The 15,752-nt window shown below is 51.4% G+C and overlaps 1 protein-coding gene across 1 annotated transcript in view; it reads right to left on the reverse strand.

The window, feature by feature from the left end:
* The window catches only part of Col5a3 (collagen type V alpha 3 chain), a 44,630-nt gene that overhangs the window by 13,947 nt on the left and 14,931 nt on the right, over positions 1-15,752 (reverse strand). The window contains exons 16-41 of the mRNA XM_032910200.1: positions 15,344-15,397; positions 14,538-14,591; positions 14,387-14,440; positions 14,161-14,214; positions 13,726-13,770; positions 13,547-13,600; positions 12,667-12,711; positions 12,477-12,530; positions 12,314-12,358; positions 10,900-10,953; positions 10,754-10,798; positions 10,571-10,624; positions 9,397-9,441; positions 9,170-9,223; positions 8,950-9,057; positions 8,108-8,161; positions 4,489-4,542; positions 3,464-3,508; positions 3,191-3,244; positions 3,018-3,062; positions 2,261-2,314; positions 2,111-2,164; positions 1,486-1,539; positions 1,264-1,359; positions 1,039-1,128; positions 583-636 (exon numbers count right to left, since the gene is read on the reverse strand). Coding sequence (XP_032766091.1) covers positions 583-636; positions 1,039-1,128; positions 1,264-1,359; positions 1,486-1,539; positions 2,111-2,164; positions 2,261-2,314; positions 3,018-3,062; positions 3,191-3,244; positions 3,464-3,508; positions 4,489-4,542; positions 8,108-8,161; positions 8,950-9,057; positions 9,170-9,223; positions 9,397-9,441; positions 10,571-10,624; positions 10,754-10,798; positions 10,900-10,953; positions 12,314-12,358; positions 12,477-12,530; positions 12,667-12,711; positions 13,547-13,600; positions 13,726-13,770; positions 14,161-14,214; positions 14,387-14,440; positions 14,538-14,591; positions 15,344-15,397 — 1,473 coding nt within the window. The remainder of the gene's footprint in view (positions 1-582; positions 637-1,038; positions 1,129-1,263; positions 1,360-1,485; positions 1,540-2,110; positions 2,165-2,260; positions 2,315-3,017; positions 3,063-3,190; positions 3,245-3,463; positions 3,509-4,488; positions 4,543-8,107; positions 8,162-8,949; positions 9,058-9,169; positions 9,224-9,396; positions 9,442-10,570; positions 10,625-10,753; positions 10,799-10,899; positions 10,954-12,313; positions 12,359-12,476; positions 12,531-12,666; positions 12,712-13,546; positions 13,601-13,725; positions 13,771-14,160; positions 14,215-14,386; positions 14,441-14,537; positions 14,592-15,343; positions 15,398-15,752) is intronic.

The raw sequence follows: 15,752 nt of genomic DNA on the forward strand, positions 1-15,752 counted from the left end.
ACCTCCTCAGCTGCCCACACATCAGGGAACAGTCTTGCACCCCCACATGCAGCCTGTATAGTATTTTTCTTTTTGCATTTGTGTGTGCATGTGTGGTTTGGCATATGTGGACACATGTGTGGATAAATGTGCACATGTGTGCATATGGAGTCCTGAGGTTGATGTCAGTAATCATCCTCAATCTTCCACTGTGTCTGTTGAGTCAGGGTCTCTTAGTCAAACCCAGAGCTTGCTGATATGGCTAGTCCCACTAACCAGCTTCCTCTGGGGACCCCTTGTCTCTGGCTTCCCAGGCTGGAATTAAAGGTGAGCCACTATGCCCACTGCATTCACTAGGGATCTGAACTCAGGTCCTCATGCTTGCACAGCCAGCATTTTACTCACTGAGCCAGCTCCCCAGCCAGTCCTATGACAACTATTCTAAAGGAGGAAGCTTTCTGGCTGATTCATGGGGGTTAGAACTGGGTCTGCTCCAGGCTCACCTTCCCCAAAGCACAAGTTCCACCCTGAGGATAGCAAGTTCTGAAGACACAGCCTTCTCCAGCCCTCTCTCTTCCCCCCAACCAGTGTGTTGATACTTACATTTGCCCCAACAGGGCCTGGGGGACCCTTGTCACCCTTCAAACCAATGGGTCCCTGGGGGAAGAAATGACCAATCAGAAAATCTCCCAAGGACCCCCAAGGATTTGCCTTCACTTTTGGGGACCGTCACCATCCCTAGCCCTATCTGAAGATGATCCCTGAGTTCTGTGATCTGGCCACTCCAGGTCTCTGCCACTACCATGTCTACCATGTGTGTGTGTGTATGTGTGTGCTCACACCTCCCACACCACCTCCCACTCTCTCCTATCATGTGAGTCCTGGGGATCGAACTCAGTTACCAGGCTCAGCAGCAAGCCTCTCCACACTCTGACCTCTCCCACTGGCCACCACTAACTACTCTCTACCCAGGCCCTTCTCCTGTCTGCTGTCACCATGCCCGATCTTGAAGAGCCCCCAACAGCCCCACACTCCAGTGGACTCTCCAAAGATACTTACTGGGTCTCCGGGGGCTCCTTGTGGGCCAGGGAAGCCCATGGGCCCAGGTGGCCCCTCCTTTCCGAGGGACCCCAGGGGTCCTAGCTCACCCTACAGAGAGCCAAGGAGGGGAAGTTAGCCTCAGGAATGGGGTGTGTCCTCCAGTCTCTGACTACTTCCGGTTGTTCCCCACACAATGTGAGGCTCATGGGTTGAGTGATGACTTTGAGGCGATCTATCTCTTACCTTGGCCCCTTCTCTGCCTTCTATGCCTGGCAGACCTGGTTCACTAGGCGGTCCAGGAGGCCCTGGGGGCCTCTCTCTCCTAGAGGACCCCATCCCCTACCTTTCCTGGAAACAAACAAAAACATCTTGAGCAGCCTGATGGTGGGAATTACGTCAGATTTCCAGCTCCATGTGTTCCTTGGGTAATAAAAAACGGGGAAGGCTGAAGGGATCCACTCTGACCTGAGGACCAAGGACACCAGCTGGTCCAGGGGGGCCTGTCTGACCTTGGAAGCCCTAAGGAGAGAAACAGAAAGAGGTCCCACCTGAGAAGAAGAAAAAGAGAGCCCAAGGGACTGGGGAGACAACGCAGTGCGCTCCATGCAAGCATGAACCGAGTTCAGCTTCCCCGCATCCGTGCAGAAAGCCACACATGCTGTGGCACAGTCCCCATCCCAGTGCCGAGGAGGCAGAACCATGGCTCTCTGGGCTCACTGGCCAGCCTGTTTAACCTAATCCGTGAGGCCCATTCGAGACAGTGAGAGGCCCTTCTCAAAAAATAAGGTGGGGGCCAGAGAGCTGGCCAAGTGAGTGAGAGCACTTGCTATTCAAGCAAAAGATCCTGAGTTTGAATCCCCAGCACCCACGCGAAAGCCAGGCACAGTTCTTATCACTGTAACCCCAGAGCGGAAACAGGTGGATTGTGGGAATTGTGGGCCAGCCAGCCTAGCCAAAAGCTAGCTAAAATGTAAGATGAGAGAAACAGAGGAAGCATCCTTTTCTGGCTTCCACATGTACACGCACATGCATCCCACCCTATATACAAGGGCCCAACATAGTCAGGAGTCAGAGGTCAGAGGTCACTTACCAATTCTCCTCTTTGTCCAGGGTGTCCAGGTATCCCATCTTTGCCCTGAGGACCCTGGGAAACAAAGTAAGAAGGAATGAAGACGTAGAACTGGAGCCACCCCACCCTGTACCCTTCACCCACCAACTCAGTCAGGGTGATGTCACTCACTGGGGGGCCTTTTGGCCCAGGGAATCCTGGAGGACCTTGCAGACCGGGTAGACCCTGAAACGGAACCAGAAACTATTACCTCAACCCTCCTGAGTATCTTGCACCTATGTCCTACAAGAATGACCTTAAAAGCTAGTATAGTGCTGGCAGGATGGCTCAGTGGCTAAAACCCGTGACCTGAGTTTCATTCCCAGATCCCACATGGTGGATGGAGTAAATCAACGCCTTCAAATTGTTCTCTCAACTCCAAAACACAGAGGGTTTTGTTGTTGTTGTTTTCTTTAAAGCAAACACACACTGAGAACCTACTCCACACGAGTAGATACTGAGCACTCACTCATGGTGTATATCTTTTTTTTTTCTTTTTTTTTTTTTTGGAGCTGGGGACCGAACCCAGGGCCTTGCACTTGCTAGGCAAGCGCTCTACCACTGAGCTAAATCCCCAACCCCTCATGGTGTATATCTTAATCTCCACTGTAGCCCACTGAGGCAGGGGCCATGGCTAGCCTTTTTCATAAAAGAGGAAACTGAAGCCAAGAGAAGTTAAGCCAGCTGCTCGAGGTCACACAGCAGGCAAGTGGCACAACTGGGATTGAACTTGGCAGACCTATAGTCTTGGAGGCTGAGTTCTTTCTATTGCTTTTATATAGGTCGTGCTGCCAGCTCATGGCTGGTTCTCCTTCAGTGTTACACACGTACGCATACACTCATACACACTCATACATGCACTCACATGCAAACACACACACACTCTTACCTTTTCTCCGGGGGCCCCAGGAGACCCGTTCTGGCCCACATCTCCCTAGAACAGATGGAATGAGCTTCAATACCAGAACACATTCACCTGGGAGGACTAGGCAGGTAGCCAGGTTAGCCTGAGATAGACAAGGGGCCCTTTGGTCATCCCCCATCCTCTACTCACTCCCATACCTTGGGGCCAGGCTGGCCTGTGGCCCCTGGCTGTCCTCTGTCTCCTCTGGTGCCCTGCATAGAAATTTTTTTTAAAAAAGAAAAAAGCAAAGAACAGAAGTGAGTGGGTGGCTGGGCCTGGGAGAGGACACCACACACAGGTTCCTTCCTCCAAAATCCCCTCTAACTCCATTAGGGACAGAGTTAGGACCTGTCCTTCTCTGCCCACTCAACTTCACTACCCCATCGCCCCTCGGCCCAGTGCCCTGTGTGGGGCAGCCATCATCTCCTCACCGGTGTGCCACGTTCTCCTTCCTCCCCTGGCTGCCCTGCTTTGCCCTGGAAAGCAAGTCAGAAGCAGAGAGGGTTAGAACTGCCTCACGCTTCAGGAGACACAGGTGCGCATGTGCGTTCGCAAGTGGGGATGTTTACATACAAGAATGTCTGCAGAAAAGAGATGCATGCAGAGAGTGATCCAGCCCAAAGGAGCGATCTATGTTGTGGGCAGCAATGCTCGAGGGAAGAGCCTTCTAAACTGTGAAACTGAAGCCCCAGACACCAGGCACAGAGCGATAGAATTGGGCATTGTCCTGCCAGGTTTCAGTCTTGCTTTGGTCCAGTATTTCCTCACCGTGTCACCATTCTTCCCTTGTGGAATGGAAGTTACATTCTATGGCATTTTAAATATTGCCTTTAAAGCACTGGAATTTTGAAAGACTACAGGTTTTTTTTTATGTTAGATTATACTATAAATGAGGGGAATAGGAAGTAGGTTACAGTTTTAAGTCGATGTGTTTATGTGCCCAGTGGACAAGGGGTGGAGCTGTGCCAGATGGGTTTTCTTTTCCTAAGGCTTATTTCTATTTGTGTACGTGTCTGTGCTGAGTTGGTACACAAACGTGCAGGTGTTCCCGGTGCCAGAAGAGGGCGCTGGATCCCCTGGATCCAGACCTGCAGATGGTTGTGAGCCACCTGATGGCGTACTGGGAACCAAACTCCAGCCCTCTGGGATGATATCTGCCTGTGGTTCCAGGGAGAGCAGACAGGGCTCTTAACTGCTGAGCCAGCTCTCCAGCCCTGTGATAGCTCATTGTCAGCTTGAAGCTTGAAGCATCCAAAATGAGAGTCTCAGTGAGGGACTGTATAGATCAGGTTACTCTGTGGGCGTGTCAGTGGGGATTGTCTTGATTGCCTTGAGAAAGACTTACCAAACAAGCACGGACGAAATGTCCCAATACCCACCTCTGGCATGTGTGAGCACAGGCTGCCCCCCTTGGGCCGTGCCACCCCCTCCCCATAACCTCTGACACACAACTCACCCGCTTGCCTTTCTCCCCCAGTGGTCCAAGGGGCCCAGGAAATCCAATGGATCCCTGAACAGAGAGATTCAGACATGAGACTCGGGAACGGTGAGCATTGGGCAGAATTGGTTCCTGGTTCCATCCTTTGAGGCTTCTTTAGGCTACTGAACCTGATGGCTTTCTGTCATCCCCTCCAGCCCCAACCTCTGCACCATCCTCCTCACCTCATTCTGGTTCTCACCCCACAGCAGCCATACTACCTGCCTCCAGGTATGCAAACATGTTCCTGCCAGGGAGCCTTTGCACAGGTCCCTTCCTTCACCTTAAAAGCTCTTCTCTCAGGTCACCCACCATTCATCATCCTTATGTGCATGTGTATGTAATATGTGTATACACATACACACACACACACACACACACACAGATACACACACACAGACACACAGAGACACACACATATACACAGACACACACACAGACACACACAGACATGCATACAGACACAGAGAGAGAGAGAAAGAGAGAGAGAGAGAGAGAGAGAGAGAGAGAGAGAGAGAGAGAGAGAGACCCCAGGGGAATGTCAGGTACCCTATTCTATTATTGTCCAATCTCAGCTGGGAAAGCACTTGCCTGGCACGCAGGAATTCCCCGGCTCTACCCCCAGTACCACATCACACAGGCGTGATGATATCTGCCTGTGGTTCCAGCTTTCAAGGTGAAACATAAGGATCAGGAGTTCAAGTTCAGCCTCATCTACATACCAAGTGTGAGGCTAGCCTGGGCTACATAAAACCCTGTCTCAACAAAAAACCAGAGGGGCGGGCTGGTGGGCAGGTGTGACAGCCCTCCTGGATTCCCAGCACTCCGGAAGCAGAGGCAGGGAGTCCCCAACTGACTAAGAAGATAACTAGAATTGGTGAGCTCTGGGTTCAAGTGAAAAAGCCTCCCTCCATGTATGAGGTAGAAAAGATGGAGGAATGGGGGGCAACGCACATCTGAATGTCAGTGCACGCACACAAAACCAGCAACTCAAAGGCCGTCAAAAGGAGCTGGGAACTCAAGGGAGGTTGTTAGGTTATGGGAGTCCTTGAATGGGATTGGGTGCGGAGGTCTCTGTCCTCTCTCTACAGCTCCCTTCTCTCTCCGTCCTCTTTTGTTCTCTTTTTCTTCTTCTTCCTCTCCCTTTCTCGGCTGCCTCCCACCCTCTCCTCTACCCACCCTGCTTCATGATGAGAGTGGCTCCTGTCTGCCCCCAGAAGCTGGAAGTCAAAGGTCCACTCAAGACCATGAGCCAAATACAAATTGGTCTGCAAAAGCTGATCTACAGTGAGTGTTAGGCAAGACAACCATGTCAGCTCCAAAGAGCAAAGACCGGAACTCAGGAAGAATTGCTTCTGGTGGGATGGCTCAGTGGTAAGGGCGCTTGCTGCCAGAGTTTGATCTGCAGTATCCACATGGCGGAAGAAGAGAACTGAGTTTTAGCCTTTATGTGGATGTTGGGAACTGAACCCAGGTTCTCTGAAAGAGCTTTTAACCTCTGAGCATTTCTCCAACCTATAATCATAATTTAAAAAAAAAAAAGAATTCTGCACTCAAATTTTCTCCCATGCATCCTTAAGATCCCAAGTGACTTTACATAAACAGACATGCTCAGTCACCCATGATGCAGTCGGGATGCGGCTCAGACAGAGAGCACGCTCTCGCACGCACTCCTATCCCTTACAACACTGGCACATGTGTTTCCGCATAGCCACATTTCTGCATAAGTACACTGTGTTGGGTTATAATGAATTCAAGATTGGAAAGATCTCAGCTTTGTGAGTTTCCTCTGTTAGGATTCCAACATCTTTGTGCGTCTCCCCTCCCCCCCAACCCTACCCCCTGTCTGTGCCGGCAGCCTAGTGTGGGATTGTGGATGGGGTACCTTTAAGGAGCATAGTGTAGTGAGAGGTCTTTAGGTCATTAGCCCCTGAGTTTTGGGTTGGTTTTTTTTAAAGCATTTTGATGACCAACACTCGGGAGGTGCAGGCAGGTAGATCTGTATTCTCAGCCAGTCTGACCTACACAGTGAGAATCTGTCTCAGTAAAACCAAGACGCCTTTACTGTATTTACTTATGTTCTGTGGTGCCTGTGTGTCACAGCATGCACGTGGAGGTCAGAGGACAGCTTGCAGGAGTCACCTCTCTCTTTCCACCACTTGGGTGGCAGGGATCTAACTCATGTCATCGGGCTTAGAGGGAAGGACCTTCATCTGCCGAGTTCTTACTCATGCAAGAGGATTTCTGTTGGGTGTATATGTGTTCCTGTATGCACACATGCATGTGAAAGCCAGAGGTCGGTCTGGGTGTGTTCTTTGTACTTCACTTTAACGTTGCACACACATGTTCATGGGTGTGTGTGGGGTATGAACATGTGTCCAAGCAGAAGCCAGAACAGAATGCCGGACACCCTCCTCCATTGTCATTCTTTTGAGACAGGGTCTCTCTCCGAACATGGAGTTAGCCTGCTGTCTGGCAAGGCCCAGGGTTCCTCCTGTTTCAGCCCCCACAGCCCTGGGGTTACAGGAACTCAAGACCTTGCCTGACTTTTTATCCTTCATATTTAAAGGAGTTTTGTTTGGGGTGTGTGCACACGGCACGCTGGCCAAGGACAAACTTTGAGAGATCCTTGGAGCCTAGGTTAGAGCCGGTCGTGGGCTGGCAGTGTGGGTATGGAGCCCAGAGCTCTGAAGGGCAGCAAGGGTTCTTAGCTGCTGAGCTATTTCTCCAGCATGGGAAGTGGGTACAGAAATTTGAACTCAGGTTCAAACTCAGCAAGCACTCTCTCCCCTGATCTATCTCCTTGGCCCCTCGTCCTTACTCTTTGAGATAAAGTCTCCACTGAAGCCAGAGCTTGGTCAAGGGCTAGACTTTCTGGCCATTGACCCCAGGAACCCTCCGGTCCCCAGTGCCAAGGCTCCGAATGTATACCAACAGGGCTTTTCACATGGGTGCTGGGACTCAAATTCAGGGCTTCATGCCTGCATAGCAAGCACTGTACTGACAGCAATCTTGCCAGTCTCTGGTGGGTTGTTATTAAGGAAGAGGTGTGGCCATCCCATCCCTGGCTTCCAGTGCTGTTGTGGGATCACTCTAAGTCATACCTGCTTCTGTAGGACACATTCCCTAATACAGTAACTCAGTCAGGGAGGGAACTGAACTAGGGCTAAATCAGTGGAGTCCTCTGACTTTAAGCTATTGGCCTTCAAAGCTATGCTAACAAAACCTCTTTTTTTCATAAGATATCCAGCTTCAAATGTTTTCGTTATAGCAATAGAAAACAGTCTAACACAGCCCTCTGGTTGATGAACCAAACAACCACACCAAAAGTCATCATCAAGAGAATAAAGGCAGACATCACAGGAACCTCCACTTTTAGCACCTGGGAGAATGGGTTCAAGAACTCACTCAAGGTCATGGCGGCCATAAGCACTTCTGAGAACCAGGCTACGATACGATGCCCATGTCCTGCATAATCCTCTCTCAATGACATGAACTGTCCAGTCGACAACCCCTGCCCCCCAGGTCACAGCTTGGACCCATAGGCATCAGTCTCTCTACCTTTCTCCTGCCCACCTCCAATTCCATGGCCTCTTACCTTAGGTCCTGGGCGTCCTGGATAACCTGGGAGACCTGGCACCCCAAGCTTGCCCTATAGAAGAAAACAAAAGATGTGGAACAAAGGTCACACATTGAAGCTGGAGACCAGATGGGGAGCAGAGTGAGAACCAAGGAAACTGAATTCCTACTCGGTGCCTGTGCGGAGCTCATTCACCAGAACCAACCAGTGTCCTCATCTGTACGGTGGGGATAAAATGTTTGCTTCCCGGAGCCCTATCAGGTAGCTCACAACCACCCGTGGCTTTGGCTCCAGGGATTGACCTCTGGAGGCATCTGTACTTGCACCGAGAGACATAGAATTAAAAATAAAAATCAGTTCCCCGCCCCCTTTTTAAAATCTCATTGTGTAGCTCTGCCTGTCCTAGAACTCACTAAGTACACGTGGCTGGCCTCAGGCCCAAAGAGATTCATGTACCTTTGTCCCACCCCCAACCCACCTAGCTCTGGAATTAAAGGAATGCACCACCATGACATAAAATAAATCTTTTTAAATGTCTATTACGTAGAGTCGCTGTGGGGATTAAAATGAAGGTACGTGCAAGTAATTGCTCTACAGTGCTCAGCAAATGAATTAAATATGACAGGGGTTAGCCCAGCCTTACATCTCGGTCCAGAATCCCCCAGTGAGGGGCTGGGGTGTGGCTTAGTGGTAAGGCCCTGCCCAGAGTCCCCAGTGAGGGGCTGGGGTGTGGCTCCCTCCACAGTATAACTGTTTTCTAGCAAGTGAGACTTCTGGTTCCATCGACAGATTGGATGGTGAGACAGCAGCCTGACACAGAAATGGGCAGTAAACAATGCAAGTGAACCCTGTCAAATCACCTTCTCCCCTGCTGCTCCTGGGGGGCCCTCATCACCAGGCAGTCCCTCAGGCCCCTTTTGTCCTTCGGGGCCATCCTCTCCTCTGGGACCTGGGAGTCCCGGGTTTCCCTGAGATAGAAAAGAAAAGGACAGAAATCAGTCCCTTGGCCTTCCTACTGTTTACTCATAGCCCATACCCCGGTGTTTACCCCACACAGTCCTCATATGAAGCTGGTCTTACCCGGTCGCCTTTTGGTCCCTCATCACCCTTGAAGCCTGGAAAACCATCCTCTCCCTGGGGAGGAGATACAGAAATGGAGACAGAGAAGGTGGAGAAGTGAGAAAGGGAGGAATAGAAAAAGGGACAGAAGCAGGCAGAAAGCATAGGGCCTTAGGGAAGGGACACAGCTAGGGCCTCTTTGTGGGAATGCCCTCTCCCTCCCCTCCAATGAACCCCTTCCTTCTCACCCTTTCTCCTTTCTCTCCTTGGAGGCCCCGGTTACCAGAGGTACCCTAAGAAAAAATTTAGAGAGCTCTCAGTCCCCTTCCCTCTTAAGGAAGGTTTCAGACTTCCTCCCTTGACCTAAAATTGTGAGAACAGTTCCAAGTGTGGTGGCCAGCCCTAGAGGAAGCAGTCCTGTCTCCTCAGAACCCCTCAGTGTACTTGCTCAGCTTCCCCTCCCCATCGCGTGCCTGGTTAGCCACCCTGTCCCCCGCCCCCACAAAGTTCAGATGCATGGGGAGAACCAGGAGCGCCAAATCTCTACACCATTCATCTCTACTTCCTGAGGACACAGTGTCTACAGTTCCTTCTGGCAGCAGAACGAACATTCCAGAGGCCAACCTCATTCCAAAGGCAGGGGAGAGCTTCCCCATTGTGCTGGCCACAAGGAGACTCTGTGCCTGGTGACAGCATGCCCATCCCGTGCAGAGTGCATACCCTGGACTGACTTCCTGCCTGTACCACACTGACAAACTGCACTTGGCTCAGACGGGAACTGAGCTCAACTGAAGAATGAACAAGCAGTTGGAGCTGATGCAACTATGTGCTTGGAAACAGCAGGGCCTTCTGCAGCCCCGCGGTAATTCACTGGACCACAGTAAAGAAAGCTTTCCGCTGCTGCCTCCCCCTCCCTTGGCTACAAAGTAACTGGATTCAGATACAACACCGGCTGCAGCCACAGCCCTCCACTATCTGCAAAATAAGAAGGGGCACTCCCCACCCTCCACGACCCACACCCCCAACCCCTAGGGAAGGGATTAGATTCAGTTCTTATCTATGTTGCCTCCTCTATGCATACACCAAACTATGATAAAATCCAATTTATAAATTAAGCAAAGAAAAATGAAAAAAGAAACTAACAATAAAGTAGAACTATTAGGATACTGTTTTTTCATTTGTTGATTTTCTGTTTTGTTTTTGAGACAGTGTATATATCTCAAAATATAACAGTGCAACCGACCCCTCGCTGGCAGAATTCACTACATAGCCCAGGCTAGCCTAAAACTTTCAGCAATTTTCTCACTTCTGCCTCCCAAATACTGGGACCACAGACAGGCGCACAATGCCTGGAACTAAGCTGGTCTTCTGATACCAACACCAATCAACTATCCCACCTTCAAGCCCTCAGGCGTTCCCTACCTTCACACCACGAGGTCCAGGATAGCCCTGAGGGCCTGCTGACCCTGGTGGGCCCTGAAAGGAAAATAAGGTGAGTGCTCTCTTGTTCCACCTCTTCCCTGTCCCCAGTATCCTGTCTCCTCACTGGCCCACAGCTACTTGCTACTCCTCTTCCCCAGCCCAGCCACCCTCCTGGTCACTCACCTGAGCCCCCTTTTCTCCAGTGGGACCCTCATGGCCTGGGTGGCCCTGATGGAGAGACACATCAACTCATCAAAGACCAAAATTTGTCGTGCAAATACCCAAACCTTTCCCTTCCCCTTCCCCTCATCCCAGCTCCTGGTTCTCACCGGGGGGCCCTCAGATCCTGGGACACCTGGAATTCCGGGGTTTCCAGGAGGACCCTGGAAAAAGAGGAACAATAAGAGTAGCCTGAGAGTCTCCGTGCCTGGACTGGGGAGTTTACCCAGGCAACATAGGGCAAGCATACAACACCAGCTCTGCCGGGGGTTTTCTATGTGACTCTGGGACACCAGTTTGCCCTCTCTGGTCTTCAGAAATCTCCCGCATCAGAGAGAGATGCAAAAGCAATATGAGAGCCTGGGTGGTGGTGGCATGCCAGCACTCAGAGGCAGAGGCAGGCACATCTCTGAGTTCAAGGCCAACCTGGTCTACAGAGTGAGTTCTAGGACACTAGGGCTACAAAGAGAAACCCTGTCCTGAAAACAAACAAACAAACAAAACAATATGAGAAGGGTCATGACGTGGCTCAGTGGTAGATCTCCTTTCTAGAATCCTTGAGTGACAAGCTGGGGTGCTGCTCCAGGGTAGAGTGCTTGCCTATCACGCACAAGGCCCCAGGTTCTATGCCGAGTATCACAGAAAGAACAGAAACAGTTCGAAATATGCTGGGGTTGGGAGCTTCTCACCCACACCCTTTTGACTCGTTTCTTTGTTTCGTTTCATTTATTTATTTACTTATTTGTTGAGACAAAGTTCTAAAGTAAGGTCCAGTCTGGGACCGTTGCTGGTTCTGCAGAGGTATGTCCAGACCTGGTGAGACACCTTTCTTTGAAAGTGCATCCTACCCGCAGCTCCATCTGCAGAAGGATGGGCTTGGGCAGATGTGAAAGCTCTCTAGTTTCCCAGCCTCTTAGCTACCTTTGGGCCTATCAGATGTTTGCAGGATGTGAAGCTTTTTTTTGTTGTTGTTGATTAATGATTGCTATGGCAGAGTCCAGCCCACTGAGGGTAGTGTCACCCTGGGCAGGTAGTCTTGGGTTGTATAAGAAACCAGGCTGAGCAAAACCAGTTAGCAGCATTTCTCCATAGCCTCTGCTTCAGTTCCTGCCTCTAGGTTCCTGCGTTTCCTCAGTTACATGGACTCATAGGTCCTTTCCTCCTTGAGCTGGCTTTGGTCAGGGTTTTATCTCAACAACAGAAAAGCAAACTAGGACACATCACATAGGTGTACACACACCACATGTGAACACACACACACACACACTTGTATCTGCCAAGGAAGCAGAGACACGGCTGAGTGCTCTGGTTCCCGAGAAAGGCCTGTCCTTCATTAGCATCTTGGGATCCCCTTCTGTGAGGGCTTCTTTCTGTACTAACAACATCTCCTCTGTCTGCCAGCCTCCCCCAACAATGCCACTCTGTCACTCGGGATTGGCTTCTGGACTGTAACTATTCATCAGCAGGAAGTCCCTCGAAGGGACCCTTGAGTGAAGCTTCTGATGACAAGAGGAAGTCCCTTACCTTTTCCCCGGGTGTGCCAATGGGCCCCTGGGGGCCTGGGATTCCCTGGGAGAGAAAAAGAAGGCGAAGGAGTCATGAGAAGAGAGAGGGACAATAAAACTGGACAAGGGAGGACAGTGGCTCAACCCCACCACACCCCATTGTCAAGACAGAGGGCTTGAACCTGGGAGCCGTGGTTTCCTTGCTGTCCTGGGGGGCCTGGTTCTCCGGGAGGACCCTGTGGGGAAAGGGTGGGTTCAGTGAAGCCAGAAGGGGTGGGAATGTGGAGGGTAAGGAGAGTTCCAGGTAGACAAGGCTAGAATGGCCGTGGGTTTGGAGAGTCAGAAGGCGAGAACAGGTGGTAGGACACTTACCACGTTGCCTTTGGCACCCGGTGCGCCATCACTCCCTGTCACACCCTGTGAGGACAGAGGATGTGAGACCAGGACAGATCATGACCTGGGTACGAGCTGCTGAGGAACATGTAGGAAAGAGAACGCCAGCAGCAGAGAGTATGTTCCAGCTCGGCAGATGCTCAGTGGGGAAGCATGAAGCTCCGAGTTCGAATCCCCAGAACCCAACTAGTGCAAAAGCCTAACTAGTGGCATCGGCATTTGTAATCCCTACAGGGACAAGAAAGGCTGAGACTGATTTCCCTAGAAAACTTGAAGGCCACCAAAGTGGAAAAACAACAGAAAAACCCTGACACAAGCCCACGGGCTTTTAATCCCACCACCCAGGAGGCAGCAGAGGCAGGAGGGTCTCTAAGTTCGAGGCCAGCCTGGTCTACAAAGTGAGTTCCAGGACTGCCAGGGCTACACAGAGATACTTGCCTTAAAAAAACAAACAAAAAAAACCCTCAAACAAGGTGGGAGAAGACCTACTCTGCAGCTGTCCTCTGACTTTCAGTTGCACACTTGCACTGTTGTGCAGGCAATCACAGTAAGGACAAGAGGGGGTGGGGGAGAAAGGAGGCCAGGGGGTTACTCAGTGGATAATGGCACTTGCTGCTAAGACTGATGTCCTGAGTTTGATTCCAGGGACTCACATGGTGAAAGAGAAGATCTGATCTCCACATGTGGGCCGTGCAAACACACACACACACACACACACACATACACACACACACACACACACACACACACACACACACACACACACACACACACACACACACATAAATAGGGGGGGAGTAGCTTACAAGGGAAGACAGGTAAGAATAAAACACAGACAGGGAGCCAACACGATTCTCACCGGGCGTCCTAAAGGACCAGGGGGGCCTCTGGGGCCGATCAGACCTCGGGGACCCTGCAAAGAGGAGGCCACATAATTCCAGCATCAGAGATATATATACTCCTGCAAGTTTCATGGCCCAAGGGGATCCTTCCCTCCCCTCAACAAATAAAGGAGTCTGGGGTCTCCCCAATACCTACCGGCTCTCCAGCCTGGCCAGTGGGGCCTGGAGGTCCCTGCAGGCCCTGTGGAAAGTGACAGCATTATTTGCAGTGGGCAAATACAGCCCAGGGATACAACCGCCCCTCATCTAGAAGCCCCTTTAAGAGTCAGCTTGGTGTCTCCACACTGTCTCAGGCCTCAACTTAACCTCCCACATCCTAACCCTGAAGCTAGCTTTCAGCTCCAACACAGCCTTTTAGAGGACCCTAGGGCTTCCTGCTCCTCCAGAGCAGACCCCAGTCCCCAGACACCATTCAGCCTATGTCTGACTTTTTTTCTTTCTTTGTTTGTTTGTTTGTTCTGATGTCAGGGACTGAAGCCAGGGCTTCATATACATGGTAGGCAAATGCTCCGCCCCCCACCCCACCCCCACCTCTAGGCCAGCCTCTTTCCCACACCTCCTCCCAGCTTACCTTTATACCGTCTTCTCCTGGGGGACCAGGTTGTCCTACAGGTCCAAAGTCACCCTGGCACAGAGAAGGAGGGGGACATCTGAACAGATTAGCATCTGCAGGAGCCCCTCACTTCAGAAAAGAAGCTCAGTGTGGGGACATGAAGGCTGGGACAGGGTATGAAGCTCTGAAGTTAGTGAAGCTTTGTACACTGAAACAAGGGCGTGGGTGTGGGAGGGGCACTCACCCTCTGGCCCTTCTCACCAGGCAGTCCAGGCAGGCCATCAAAGCCCCGGTCACCCTGTAGGAAGAGAGGGCAGCTGCCTCGAATCCTTGACCTTGACGGCTCACCCCCCTGCACTCTCCCCACTTCAAACAGCCCTGGCCCCACCACCCACCTTAGGTCCTGTGTCTCCCGGGAGACCCCGAGCCCCATCTGCTCCAGCTCGGCCCTAAGAAGAAAGTGAGGGTAAAGTCAAGGGTTAAAGTTAATGTTTTGATTTGTCGTTGTTGTCGTCATCGTCGTTGTCGTCGTTGTCGTTGTCATTGAGTCTCGCTGTGTAGCCCTGCTTGGCCTGGTACTCACTATTCGTGCTAGGACTACAGGCCTGCCCAGAGATCTGCCTGCCTCTGACTCCTGAGTGCTAGCATTAAAGTCATCAAATCTGGCTAGTGTACTTAGTGTGCACGTGTGCATGAGTGCGTGCATGTGCGTGTGCGTGTATAGGCCACGGCACACACGTGGAGGTCACAAGACAACTTGTGGAAGTCAATTCTCTTCTCCCGTGAGGTAACTCTCAGGACTGGACTCCAGTCAACAGAACTGACAGCAAGTACTTTACCCTATGCAGACTTTAAAGAACGACCTGAATTTCTAATTCTCCTGCCTCGACTCCCAGGATCATAGGCACACACTGGCACGCATGGCTCCAGGGGTTCTTTTTCATATGTTGTGCTGTTAGGTGGTTCTTCACCAGCTCCTGGCTACACTTCAGACCCCAGGCCAAGCACTGTCCCTGTTCTCAAGTCCGCCTGAAGCTGCCGCCTGCCACACCCTTCATTGTACACCCAGCAGACCACCACCGAAGCCTTCAATGCTCAGGTCCCTCAGATAACACAAGAAGACCAGAGAGAACGAAGCCAGGGTTTTTGTTTGGTGCTGGTGGTGAGCAAAGCACATCTTAAGAACCTAGAAGTTACTCACTGTCTTGCCTTCCCGTCCAGGAGGCCCAGGAGGGCCCTGCAGTCCTCGGGGGCCCTAGGGTGGGAAACAAGAAGGAAGAATTAAAAGAAAAGGTTTACGCTTTTTCCTTTGTCCATCTTTTGTTTTGGTTGGTTGGTTTGGTTGGTTTGTTTTGACAAGGTCTTACCGTGTGACTCTGGCTGGCCTACAGTTCATTATACAGACCAGGCTGGCCTTGAATTCAGAGATCCCCTTGCATCTGCCTCCTGAATGCTGAGACTAAAGATGGCCGCCGCCTCAGTGGAGGCGCACACCTTCTGTCCCAGTGTTTGGAAGGCAGAGGCAGGTGGATCTTTGAGTTTTAGGCTAGGCCTTGCCCTCCTGGTCAGCCTCTACCTCCCCAAGGGCTAGGATGACAGGCGTGTACCCC

This window comes from Rattus rattus, chromosome 8 (genome assembly GCF_011064425.1).
Source record: "Rattus rattus isolate New Zealand chromosome 8, Rrattus_CSIRO_v1, whole genome shotgun sequence".
Classification (NCBI taxonomy): domain Eukaryota; kingdom Metazoa; phylum Chordata; class Mammalia; order Rodentia; family Muridae; genus Rattus; species Rattus rattus.